Source organism: Micropterus salmoides, unplaced genomic scaffold (genome assembly GCF_014851395.1).
Source record: "Micropterus salmoides isolate LMB-PRFRI ecotype aquatic unplaced genomic scaffold, ASM1485139v1 Ms_hic_scaffold_11, whole genome shotgun sequence".
NCBI classification, from domain to species: domain Eukaryota; kingdom Metazoa; phylum Chordata; class Actinopteri; order Centrarchiformes; family Centrarchidae; genus Micropterus; species Micropterus salmoides.
The window spans coordinates 14,085,086-14,098,818 of NW_024040152.1; the positions used below are offsets into that span (position 1 = coordinate 14,085,086).

At 41.9% G+C, this 13,733-nt stretch overlaps 1 protein-coding gene across 2 annotated transcripts; it reads right to left on the reverse strand.

Annotated features, from left to right (window-relative positions):
• Positions 1 to 134: 134 nt before the first annotated feature.
• mdc1 (mediator of DNA damage checkpoint 1) lies at positions 135 to 11,925 on the reverse strand. 2 transcript variants are annotated; one of them, XM_038711072.1, is made up of 12 exons: positions 11,842 to 11,925; positions 10,966 to 11,135; positions 10,294 to 10,848; positions 10,028 to 10,106; positions 8,638 to 9,878; positions 7,500 to 7,565; positions 3,826 to 7,382; positions 3,169 to 3,306; positions 2,581 to 2,763; positions 2,310 to 2,435; positions 1,626 to 1,736; positions 135 to 1,505 (listed from the first exon to the last, which is right to left on the reverse strand). In XM_038711072.1, exons 2-12 carry the CDS (start codon positions 11,099 to 11,101, stop codon positions 1,302 to 1,304), a joined length of 6,396 nt encoding a protein of 2,131 aa, XP_038567000.1. In that variant the 5' UTR covers positions 11,102 to 11,135; positions 11,842 to 11,925; the 3' UTR covers positions 135 to 1,301. The 2 variants fall into 2 exon arrangements, with proteins under 2 accessions (XP_038567000.1, XP_038567001.1); XM_038711073.1 differs by lacking the exon at positions 11,842 to 11,925 and having other exon boundaries at positions 10,966 to 11,298.
• Positions 11,926 to 13,733: the final 1,808 nt, after the last annotated feature.

Below are 13,733 nucleotides of genomic sequence, written 5' to 3' on the forward strand. Positions count from 1 at the left end.
TCCTCAACTGAGCACAACTAGAAGTCTAAACAATAATCATACTAATAGTAGACTATATTATAAAGTACCAATATATAGAGATTAAATTATACTGTTGCAAAAGTAAAGAGACTATATTTATTATATAACAGCAATTATAACAGAATAGAAAATGTTTAATGTTTTCAAAGGGAATACAGACAGATTTCATGCTTTGATACAAATAAACTTGGTGTTAAGATATTAGCTATTTAACAGTTCTAAAATCAAATTTAGTTATAAGCTATACAAGTCTGTCTTTAAAACACCAATGCTGATGCATGTTGCATGTTTAAAGATTTACAGTGGGTCAGGAAATCAAATGTTCTGTTCTGTATACTGGTCTTTGTCAACATGACAAGTTCACATCAAATGAACACACAGTCGGTAAATATATGGCAAGGACAAACACTAACACTAAGATATTCATGTAGAAGCAGCATCAGCATTCAGGTGCGTTTATGTGCGTCTCATCCCCTGGAGGTAATAGGATTGGATGAAGCCTTAATGGAGTAGGTGGTGGTGGTTAATGGAGCCAGAGGAACAACAGACACACTATAAAAGGCACAACACACGTCTTCTTATCGGGACAGGAAACAAGCCCCCCCCCCCCATGTACTGACCACCCTAGCTCATGGATTACAAAACAGACCCCATCGGTTCCACTATATCACCACCCAAACATGATTATACACAACTCCCAATTCATGGCTGGTTACCTGCCAAACTGTCTGACTTGAAGCACTTATCACACATTCAGTGCAGCAGCAATTTAGCAGCGTTAATTCCTGCTCTACCTGTTATTGCTGTGCAAAGAGACAAGTGGAGCACAGGGGAGGATGAGAGGGGAAAAGTGACAAGGATGGTTAATGGGTAATTATTTCCCACCCTGCGTAGCAGTAACATCGCTTTAAGGTTTTGAATCTTTAAAAACTACGTTTTCTACACATGTCCAAGGCAAATGATAAGATTGTAAGAATAGAGTTCTGAGAGTTGAATTGTGTTTCTTCTATCGCTCTCTTTCAAAACGTGATGGTGTACATGTAAAATTAGTTTTTAACATTTGACAGCACAGTAAAATTACACGCATTGTGTTTAGGAACATGCAAATGAACAATCAAATTTTGCTGTATGTGGCAAATACATTCTTCAAGTCTTTTTATACAAACACAGAACTGACTCACTAGTTTCTCCTGGTCTCTAATTTGAAAAAGAATCTATGAGCGATGGAAAACCTCCCCACAGACAGTGACAAGTCTTTTTTACAATATACCCTGGTGTTACTAAGTCTTCTTCCTGCCCCTTCCTCTGCATCCTGCAGTTGGCAGACTGCTTGTAGTGGCAGAGAGTGCGTGGGCCTGAAAGTCAAGCTTCTGCTGAAGGGTCCCTGTGAGAATGAACTCAGCAGTGACGACTGGGAGAGATGCAGAGAGAGCTGGGCCACACAGGGGCAGGTCCTCCTCGCAGGAAATCACTACAGTGTGAGGCTGAAAGAATTAGAATTTTTTTTTTAAAAAGTAAGTAATTACAGAAATATTAAATGATAACATCTGAAAACACACTACCACAAATAAGGTTATTTATTAGGTTTTAAGTTTGACTGGTACCTTGTGAGAAGAGGGCACCTTGGGAAGAAAGGTCGCTCCACTGCAGGTGATAATGTCTTTCATTTGAATTGGCTCTGGTTTCACTGACTTTGTAACATGGATCTGATATCCCTAAGAGAAAGAGAAAGAGGACAAGAAATACAGTACACATCATGTAAACAAATATGATTTCTTTCTATTTTTATTTAATCTCTGCAACAGGAAATCAATACAAGGCTCCTGGGAATGGAATTTGGTATTACACGTGTATTCCGGTCCCCAATTTTAGCCAGTATCAGCATAATATGTGATATCAAACTATCCCTTAGCAGCTTTGATGAGGCAGTACAGTGTAGGAAGAGCATGTAACTGAAATGAAAACATTACTGACTGCCTCCCTATGTGAAGTGCCCATAAAAGATAACAAGTACATTAAAAATAAATAAATGTCAAATTACTTCCCACAAGCCACAGTGTAATGGTAAACAACTGACACAGTGCTCTTGTAAAGATGCTTGCACATTTAACAACACAGAGGCTGAGATAAAAAGACTCCCACCATGACTCACTATTCCTCACTGTCAATATTATCCACCACCCCTGTGTCATCTGCCAAGGGAAATACCACAATGACATTGTCAACCTCTCACTCAGAGGAAAAATATAAGCACAGAAATAAATGCTATGACTGAGAGTTAAGAGTACCTGTAAGAGAAGCTGACTGCTAGCAATCCTCAGAGACTCCTGCAGACAGAAATTGAACTTCTTCTCCTGCTCCGGATCCTTCACAATGAAAGCATTAGGAGACAGGAAGCTCCCAGCCTTACCACTCTGACACACAGAGAAAGACAACAAGAGCAGCCAGTGTGTTTTTGAGTATGTCTTTAGTCAAGTGTTGCATTTGTCTGTATACTTCAACATAGAGAGAGAGAAAACTGCTCTGGCGCCAGTTTTAAGTATTAATATAGCAACTAACCTTTTCTAGCCAGTGTGTGGTGACAATGGGGACTCCTTTAGCCACCGCACACAGGAACTTGACAGTCCTGCGCACCTTGTCAGTCACCAGACAATTCATGTCTGCCACGCCTTTAGCCATGCTGCCTCCCAAACGAGCCAACACTCTCTCCCCTGCTTCATCCACCACGCCTGTGAACAGCACCTGGGACAATGACAGACACACTGTGTTATTCAGAAGTCTCGAACTTCAGTTTTTGTTTGGTCCAAAGCTGTGTAAACTCACAAGAACAGGCTTCTGGTAATCTGTCCTCCTATGAGGTAAAACATTTTGGAAATGAGGGCAAAGCATTACCATGTCGTGCAATTCATCATACATTCATACATTTCTGTTGATTCAAATAAAGTTCTCGCTCCTAATGGATAACAGAGCAGTCTGCTTGGAGTACCAAGCTGCAATTTAGTGCAACCTAAGCTCAAAAGCAACCTGCACAACCAAAAATAGCTTCTTCTAAATTCTGTAAAGTGTGACTGAATCACTCTAATCATTATTTGGGTAAATGTACCCTTAGAATGTGTTTATCATTACGGGTAAAAAGGCATATAAAACCTTGTAGGTTTGGCTGGCAATTCGCAATCGACCACTAGCTGCTGGGGAAGCGGAGGAGGAGCGAGGGGTCTTCGCCACAGGTGAGGAGTCTGCAGAAGCCTGTCGCTTCCGGGACACACTGCTGGTTGGAGTCTTGTGCTGTTAAATGGGAGAAAAAGGGAAGTGGGGAGGATGATGGATGAATAGAGAAGAATCAGTCAAGAACAGTGTATGCAATTCCGACAGACAAGGACAAAACATGAAACACACAGGGAGAATGGAGAAAAGAAAGCAAATGTCATAAAACAGAAGAGTATGTAGTGACTGCGTGGCCACTAAACTACTTCATTAGTGTATTAATGGTGATGCAGGGCAGGCCAGACTACTTTTGTTGGTGAGAGAGTGGGAGAGACCTAGACCGTTCGTGATGTTAATTGCAGTACATTGTGATGGTGGGAAAGGCTGTCTCAGACAGAAATGCACCGGGGCCTCTGGCCAAGGTAAAAGCCTTCCTTTTAAAAGGACAGAAGTTCCTGGACACTCATTATATACTACTCAGCATTACATGAGCTGAGAGCTGGTGTTTCAGCCCTAATGTATTTTTGTCTCAATCAAAACAACAACTTCTGAGACCTCAAAATTTCCAATGGATGTTTAAAAGTGGAGTAATTAAGTCACCTCTGATGCCTCTGTATCCTGCTCAAGAGATGTTCCACTTTCTTTCTGCTCCCCTTTCTTTTTTTTTTGGACCGCTGATGGCCGACTTCTGCCTCTCCTCTCAACAGCCTCCTCAATCTTCTCACTCTCTTCTTTCCCCTCCAGTGCAGTGGGGGAATCTTTTACATTCTTCTTTGCTTGAGCAGTGGATGCTCTACCTCTTCTCTTAGCTTGGAGAGGAGTCTCATCTATCGCTCCATCTTTTGCTGCTTCTGTTATTTGGAGTTTCTCCTTCCCCTTAGAAATCTTAGAGTTACTGCTGGAATCCTCTTCTGTGTTTGCATCCAACTCTCTTTTTCTTCCTTTAGTTTTCTCTTTATCACCTTCTCCATCACTGACTGCAGTAGGCAGTGGTGCCTCCACAGTATTGCTTTTTACTGCTTTCTGGTCTCTGCCCCTGACATTCATTATGGGCAGAATTGATTCATCACTGGCACATCCCTCCTCCTGATTTGAGGGGTCTTCCTCACCTGCAGCTGCAGGTTGTGATCCATTTGCATTGGCTCGCTGCTGCCCTCTTGTGGTATTAGCCTGCTGAGAGTCTGCCTTTTCATTTTCATTGAGAACCTCATTAGAGGATTCCTCTGCTTTCCTGCTCTTCCTGCCCGTGGTTGCAGGTTTGGGAGCTGAATTCTGATCACACTGACTATTGATTGGAGGGATGGTGGCTGCCTCTGTTTTCCTTCCTCTTCCTCGCTGCCTGCCTCCTCTTCCTCTGCTCTGAGAGCTCAGGCTGCAGCTGGAAATCTCGGAGCTGAGGGAGTTGGTAGAGTTAGACCTCGAAAGGACTTCTTGAGGAGAAACATCTTTGCTGTCCAGTTCTAATGGCCTTACAGCCACCGTGCTCCTCCTATTGCTGCCTCTAGCGATGGCTGCCTGGGGCAGCTCACTGGACCTCTTTGCTCCTCTCCCCCGGCCTCTCCCCCGGCTCTGCTTGGTGTTAACACTCGAAACAGACCTCTCAGAGCTGACAGAGTTGGAAGAGTTGGAGCGAGATCTAGTTCTTCTTGCTGGGACATCATCATTGTTTGATATAGCTGAGTCCAGCTCTGATGTACACGGGGCAGCAATTGTTCTTCTGGTTCTTCGACTTCTTGCGGGTGTTTTGGGCTTGTTTTCTTCTTCCTTGTTATATTGTTGCTCTTTTATTTGTTTTTCTTTGGCCTCTTTTTCTTTCTCCAATTTTTCTCTTTCTTCCCTTTCCTTTGCTTCCTTCTCCAGTCTTGCTTGGTGTTCTAGTTCCTTCCTTTCCCTCTCAAGTCTCTCTTCCAGTTCCATCTTTGCTGTCTCCAATCTTTCCTTTTCTATTCTCTCTTTCTCCAATCTCTCCCGCTCTTCATTTTCTGCCTTTTCATGCCTTAATCTCTCTTTTTCTTCCTTCTCCTTTCTTTGCTTTTCTATTCTCTCTTTCTCCTCTCTCTCCAATCTCTTTCTCTCTTCTCTTTCAGCCTTTTCATGCTCTAATCTCTCTTTTTCTTCCTTCTCCTTTCTTTCCCTCTCCAATTGTTCTTCTTTTTGCTTTTGTGCCTTGTCAGCTCTTTCCTTTTCTTCTTGTTCCTTTCTTTCCTTCTCTATTCTCTCTTGTTCTGCTCTCCCCCGCTCAAGTCTTAACCTTTCTGCAGGTTCAGTCTGCAATCTTTCTTGTTCTTCCTTCTCTTCCCTCCTGTGCTTCCTCTCCTCCTGTTTCCTTCCTCTTTCATCGATCTCCCTATTTTCTTTCTCCAATTTTTCTCTTTCTTGTTGTCTGAGCTCTGTCACATCTTTCTCCTCTCCCAATTGCTCTTCTTCTTGTTCCTTTATTAGAGTGTTATTGTCAGCATGCTCGTTTCTTTCTGTTCCAAGCCTTTCTTCCTCACCATCTTTCTGTCGCCTCATGGATTTTTTCCCTCTAGCTCTCTTACCCTGCTCTACCTCCACCTCTTCCTCACTCTCTTCAGGCCTTGATTTTCCTCTGCTTCCTCTGGGAGTTGCCAAAGCGTTACTCTTCCCTCTTGTCTGTCTCTTGGAAGGTTCAGAACACTCCGCCTCCACCTTCTCTTCTCTTAATTTTGCTGGTGTCCCTCTTTTACCTCTAATAGTGATGCCACTGGCTCCAGCTTCTAATTGTCTCCCCTTTCCCCTCTGAGGACGCAGACCTGCTTTTGTTTCCAAAGGCTGAGTTTCAACAGTGGAGGCCTCAGAATTTGTGAGCGGTTGTGTGTCCTCTTCTTGCATTTGCAGTGCTTTTCTTTTACTTGTATGTGGAACGGCGTCCTCATTATCGTTTCCCCCACCTTCACCTATGGGCTGCATTTCAACAGCAGAGATTTCTGAAATAATGAGGGGCTGTGTCTCCTCTTCTTCAAGTTGCAGTGCTTTTGCTTTCCTTTTTCGTGGACCTGGAATCAAATCCTCTTCATCACTTTCCTCATTTCCACTTGTAGCCATGGGCTGAGTTTGAGAACTAGTGAGGGGCTGTGTCTGCTCCTCTTCCAGCTGCAGTGGCTTTGCTTTTCTTTTGTGAGGACCTAGAATTGAGTCCTCATCATCACTTTCCCCGTCTTCACCAGTGAGCATAGGCTGTGTTTCAACAGCAGAGAGTTCAAAGCTAGTGAGTGGCTGTGTCTGCTCCTCTTCCAGCTGCGGTGGCTTCGCTTTTCCTTTTCGTGGACCGGGAATCGAGTCCTCATTGTCACTTTCTCCCACCTCACCTGTATCCACTTCATCATCACTTGTACGCATGGGCTGAGTTTCAGCTACCGAAGGAGCTTCATTGAGGTGCCTCTCCTGAGGTAGAGCTGCCTCCCCATGTTCATCCCTCTCTTCTGTGTCATTCTGTTTGGGCATAACTTGTAATACAGAGGAAACAGGTTTTTCTTGATCCAAAATTTCCTCTTCCTCAAAGGCAGACATTGGTTGGGTTTCAGCCATGGCAAGAGTAGATGAGGTGGGAAAGTCTAAAGGCTGAGGCTCAGCAGTAGCAGTGTTTATTCTCTCATCTTCATCTGTTTCATCCTCTGAATTACTGTAGGGCTCTAAAATGTATGCCTGTGTTGCTTCTAGGGCCAAATCTACCTGAACTTCCTTTTCAGACATGACTGAACAGTTGACAGGTTCCACATGCTCTCCATAGGCCTGTGTGGCCTCCAGATTTGAATCATTCTCACAGGAGGTTCTGTCTGCATTCGAGATAGCTGCATATGCTTGGGTGTCTTCAAGATTCACTGCCCCTTCCACAAAGGGAAAAGCCTCAGTGCTTTCCATTGCTAGAGCTTGAGCCTGACGCTGCATGTGGCTGCTGTCTGACAATCCCAACTGTAAAGACCCTCCTCTGCTGGACTGTTCGCCTTTTTCATCCCCAGAAGACTCAATGACAAATGATTGGGTGGGATCCATGGTGTGATCCCCCGGAGGGTTAACCTCACAGTCTCTGGTCTGAAGAACGAAGGACTGCGTCTCAGCCACGACAAAGTCCTCATCCTCCTGGCTGTCTGAGCAGGAAGACAATCCTATAGGTCTTACAGCAGGGGCTACTACACCTGGGAGACCAGGAACACAAAATAAAGACGTTTGTGCAAGGTTAAAATAAATACTTTCTCTAAGAAACAGACACAAAGTTATGTGCAATTTGAATGTATCAAAAGTAATTCACTCACGTCTTGAGTAAGGACCTGTAGATGGACTCAGGAAAGCCTGAGTCTCCATACCTTCAATTTCTCCTTCTGGAACCACCCCAAAGAAAAAAAAATAAATTTAAAAAATGAAAAGACAATTTAAACATGCTTACATCTCATATTACAAATTGAGAAAAATTTATACAGTAGATCAAGGAGGTCATTGGGGTCTTTAAAGTGAGAAACTGATTTCCACTTTAAATGTATAAGAAAATATAATAAAATCAGGTTTCCCTTCATTGATCATTTCGAGATTATATCAAGCATCTCTAGATTGCTGAAGTCAACTCTGTCCTCATGCCTGCAACGTATGTATTTTTCTTGTATTATACTCTCTTTATTGCTTATGCATTTTCAGTCTGCAATCTTTCTTGTTCTTCCTTCTATTTTCTTTCCCTTTCAATTTTTTCTTGATGAACCCTCCTATGCTGTCTCTCATCGATCTCCCCCCTTCCTTTCTGTTTGAAGACTTTCTTCCGCATCATCTTTCTGTCGCCTCATGGATTTTTTCCCTCTAGCTCGCTTAGCCTGCTCTACCTGCCCCACTTCCTCCCTCTCAACAGGCCTTGATTTTCCTCTCCTTCCTCTGGATGTTGCCAAAGCATTATTCATACACAACATGTATCCAACGTATGTATTTTTCTTGTATTACATATTGTTATTGCTTGTATTTATTTTCCTTGTTGATACAGTTAGTTATATTTACTTTTCCCTCGATCGTTGAATTTCTGCAGTACACTCCCACACCTGAAGAGTTGTTACAAAAAGAGCCCACTGCAATATGGCAGGTTTGTTCTGTGAATAAAATGTATGAATAGGCTTTAAGTAATTCTGTCTGTAATTAATGTAATCACTGTTGTTTGTTTTGTTGATATTGTTGTTTTTCCAAGTTTCCCCAGCTTCTTCAATGGAAGGACTTTTTAATATACCATGTAAAGTAAATATCTTGTCAAAAAATAGATATCAGAATACATCACATTGGGCTGTGGGAAATCATAATGGCCATTTTTCACTTTTTTTCCTGACATTTTATAAACCCAATAGATCATGAAAATAATCTTCAGTTGCATCCTATATTCTTTCTGTTAAGTTCCCACTGGAAGACTTATTTACTGATTACCTGACAATGGTGTAGGAGTAGAGCAGTTCTGCAGAAGGGGAGCCAGCAACCCAGGTGTATTTTCTCTGCGCAGGCTAGGGATCTGGCCCTCACCTGCCTCTCCAAAATCCAACTTCTTCATTTTCACATCTGTGTCACTGTCCACTCTAAGGTCAGCTAGATTGGCCACGTCTCCGGCAGGGGGCTCACTGGATTCATCCACATCTGTGTCTGCATTAGAATCTGACTGAAATGCTTCTGACTTGGCATGAGGAGCAACTGACAAGGTTGTGACAACAACAGGTACAACCAGAGGAGAATTATCTTCCACATCTGTGTCACTGTCAGACAGAATACCCAAATCAGCCCCTGTGTCTGCAGTGGTGCATGATTCTGTGAGATCAGACACCACAGAGGGTTCACTGATGACAGGGGCAGGAATAGCTTCATCATCTGTGTCACTGTTTAGATGCAGGTTGTGAGGAGTGGCAGTGGCGTGTTCAGGAACAAATGGCTTGATATCTAATCTAGTCGGAGTTTCATTTATTTTAGGGCATGTCGTATTTGTTCCACATTCCTTTTCTTCTTCCTCATCAAGATCTGTGTCACTGTCTAGGTGGAAATCTTTCAGCTGACTTGAAGGAGCAGAGTCAGCTGTGTGTGTGCTCTGAAATGACATGGGCTTTGCTTTTGTAGCAGCATCTGACACAACAGCATCCTCATCCACATCAGTGTCACTGTCCATAGTGATGCCCTCTGGCTGAATAACTGAACCAACATTAGGAGGTCTGGTGGTGTCAGCAGAGAAAGGCACTGATTTAGGAACTTTGTCTAAGGCATCATCATCGACATCTGTATCACTGTCCATGTGGAAGTGAGCTGTGTTTGGTGGCTGATCAGCTTGTTGGTTTGTATTTGAGGTCACAGGACCCACAGATGCCACCCCTTCCTCTTCTCCCTCCATATCTGTGTCACTGTCCATGTTAAATGCAGGAATCACATGTGTGACGACTGCCGGTGTAGATACAGGCAATTCATCTACTCCTGTAAGACTGACATTGCTTTCCTGCTCCACTGGCACATGGTGTCCACTTTCTTCAGACTTTCTCCCTCTTAGGGCTGCTCTTTCTTCCTCCCTTCCCTCCTCCTTTTCACTGTCGTCCACAATCGCAAGTGCCTTTTTTTCATTCAGTTGCCGTCGCCCAACATCTACATTCGGCCTATTTTTAGTGGAGGACGGTGTGATGGGGCTTTCATCCTCACTGTAAAACAGTTGAAAACAACATGACAAGCATTATAATTCAAAAGTGAAAGAAAGGAATAAAATGTATAGAAACACATACTTACAGGGGTTGGTTATGCCTGTATTAATGTACATGTTAAAGCCCCAAATTAGATGTTACTAATATACCTTTCAGGGATAATTTTGTTTGTGGGACTCAAGAAAGTTGAACAGGTGGGACTGGATTTATAGGAGTCAGAATCGGAAACTGTAAAAAATAATAAAGATGAAGTTGTAAGAAATCGGGTATAAAAAAAAACAGGGCTTCACACACACACACACACACACACACACACACACACACACATACATACATATATATATATATATTTTCTCATTCACTTCTTAATGTATGTGTATATATTCGCTTCTTCATATATACATAATTTACATACCTAGAGCCTTGCGCCTTCTATCTCCTCCTCCCTCTCTTTCTCCTTCTGAGTCCGAGTCAGATTCTGGAACCAGGGTTCTCTGAGGCTGGGTTGGAGTTTGCTCAAAGGACAGGCAACGACCATTGACACATTTCTTGCTCCCTGTGCTTGTGTAACCCCCCTTTTCTGCTGAGGCATCTGGTAACCTTACATTTACCCCTGAATTTACCCCTGAATTTCTGCTCACAGGAGTCCTCACCCCCCCTTGAGAAGAGACTCCATCTACAGCACAGCTGACATACTTACATGGGATGTCTGCCATCACCAAACTGTCACTTTCACTGAGGGCATAGCGTACATTAGGGGTCAGCTTTGAGCGACCCTTGCGGGTCCCATTCATGCTCCCTAGGTCCCAAACCAAAGCCTCTGTGTCCACTTCACTGTGACAACCTTTCTTCCGGTAGACAGAGATGCATATGGTAGCGTGCTGCTTGGATATTGAGGGTGCTAGCAAAGGTAGGGTGCAGGTGTTGGGGTCACGGCCAAGCACATTATCTCCCAAAAACAGGGGCAACTCTGTGTGACAAAGAATGTCCATTGTAAGAAATATATAAACATGACCTGTTCATGCAAGTTAGGCTGACATAAAATAACAAACCACAGGTGTAATAACAGCAGCGGTAAACCACTCACCACCCTCAGGGATGTGTTCATTTTTTAAGATGCACAGTTTAGCCAATGGTCGTCCCCTCTTATCTCTATTCTCCTCTACATTTTCTTCGTCATCTGACTCCAAGATTGAGTCACTGATCATCTGAGTTGCATCCATTCCTCTTACAGGGTAAGGCAGACCGCTACTTTACCTAAACACAGATAAAAGGCTATTAAGGCTGTGATTTTAAAGTATAGTTCCACCAACGTTAACATTAACTAACATACAGAAAATGAGTTAACTAGCATTAGTTAACGTTAGACATTACAAGGCAATTCATGCGGCCAACGTTAGGCTAAATAGCTAATTAATGATCTCTTTAGCTATAACGTTACTTTAAGTGTTGTATGCTTGCTATCATACACTTTGTAGCAATGACCTAAATGGCGTTAAGCAACGCTGCTACAACTTTAATTGAACGTGTATGAACAATCATGTCAAAACCACATCACTTCACAGCAATTCCACTTCCTGTCAGCATAAATGTTGAAAACACGTTTACCGCTAATTATTATTCAAACGGCAACAAACTTAACTACTTGTTGTGTAAGTTAATTTCGTCTTTATTGTCAATAACTATCAAATTATCTTCTCAGTTTCAATGTTATTTGCTACTTCTTTCAAGAAAATGACAATCCCAATTAACTATCGTGGCAATTACTTTGAAAACTATGAAGGAAGTTTACGCGGTTATACGAGTGGCTTAACTGTAATTCACCCAACTGCGTGGCAAAAAAAGGAAGCTCTTGTAAATATACAATGTGGGTGTGTTACGATTGTGCATACACACATGCTTTTTCTACTACGGAAAAGTAAAGGTTGTACTCTGATACCCCATGGATGTATATGATACCCACCTTAACACGCTTTGCCTTGCTCAGCGGAGATCAGGTGGAGATAAACAAAAACGTAAATGCACATCCTGGAAGTATTTGGCCGTGCCCATAATAGGCGTGTCAATCGCAGGCTATTGGTCAATATACCTGTCACTCACTATAAAATCTGTAACTATTGGACATTGAAACCTCAGTTACTTAAAACGTCTCTGATTGGACTAATATTCCCCAAAGCGTCTAGTCTTCATACATTTCAGGGCTGATCCTGATACATTTCTTTTGGCGCTGTGCATTCGTTTCTTAAAGGGACCGTACAGACACTGATTCATACCTTTTTACATTATCCAGGCTATGATTGATACCAGTGCCGTTGTGTAAACCGGGTCCAACTGTCTTCATAATCTAAACAGCTTTGTATATGAATGCAGCAGTAGAATGAAAATTTTAAAAGTTATATGTAAATATGGGTCATTCCTGGCTTGTACTGGTGACTTTTCAATGTGCTGCCTTTTGCTGGGAAAATAAAAATGTTATATCAGGAATGTTTATACTTCAGGAACTTGTTTTGGTAGAACTCAAGAACTTAAATTAATAATAATAATGGATGGATTGTTCAGATATGGACTGTGAGAGAATTCCACACTTTTAGGTTAGGGACATATAGGCCTACATAGGTCTTGCAAACGTGTTAACAATGTAAATATTCAAAACTAGTTAGCATTTCTTACACTGTTTACTTTATTTCATCATGTGGGCTACGTTTTTTATTTGAAATTTAATGAAAACAGAATTGTTGAGTAAAATGTGTTCATTGTTTCGACCTGTCAAATTTTGCACCCAATTTACCCAAAATTGTAGACAGAAATGTGCACACAAAAAACGTGTGTATGCTGTATGCTTACGTGTACCAGGGCTCACTGAATGGTTTGGTCAGTTTGAAAATGACATGAATAAAATTCTACGGCCTTTACAGTCACCAGATCTCAACCCAATTTCCCACCTATGGAAGACTTTGGACCAATGCATAAGACAATGCTCTCCACCACCATCTCTGTAAGACCAAATAATATAATATTAACATTCACCTTGAGATCTGTTTCTCCTTTTGTTATGTATGGCTATGTTTGTATTTCTTTCTATCTGCTGTACTCAGGTCTCTCTTGCAAAAGAGATCTTCATCTCAATAAGATTATCTGATAAAATAATGGTTGTATATAAAAATGTGGGAGTGTCTTGTGGAGGAATGGTGTTCATCCCTCCAATTGAGTTCAGCAGACTTGGCGAGGTGCACTGAAGCTCTTCTGGAGGCTTATGATGGCCTGACTCCATACTAAGACACTTGTTTTTTTACTTTAATTTGTCACCCATCTGTAGACATACACATTATTTTGCCATGCAAAATGTACAAACAACACATTACAATGATAATCAATTACTGTGTAAATGCATATTAACTGATAATACACAAAAGGGTGTGATCAACAGATACTTGATCACAGCTGTGATGCGGCAGGACAGAGGTAAATCCAAATAAATGCCTTATAACTGATTATTATAAAGTGTTACCTTTTATCTGTACGGGATATTGGTGAACAGTTCAAATGACATTCGGTTATGTATATATAAACATTTATATGCATTCCCTTACATTTTGTAATAGATTTTCCACTCTTTTAGGTGCATGTCACAGGGTGACAAGGGACATTTTTATATCAAATTAGCCATTGGTTTGTGAGGCAGCAAACTTTAGTTTAACATCCAGTATTTTGTGTTAATGTGATAAAGAAGGTGTCAATAGGAATGACTTGTATACACAGCGCTAAAGCACAACATAATCTGACATGAGGGCCTTGAGGTGGGTCCTGCTTTATTACCTAAACCTTGAAGCCTTGTCTTGAATAGGGTCTCTGTGT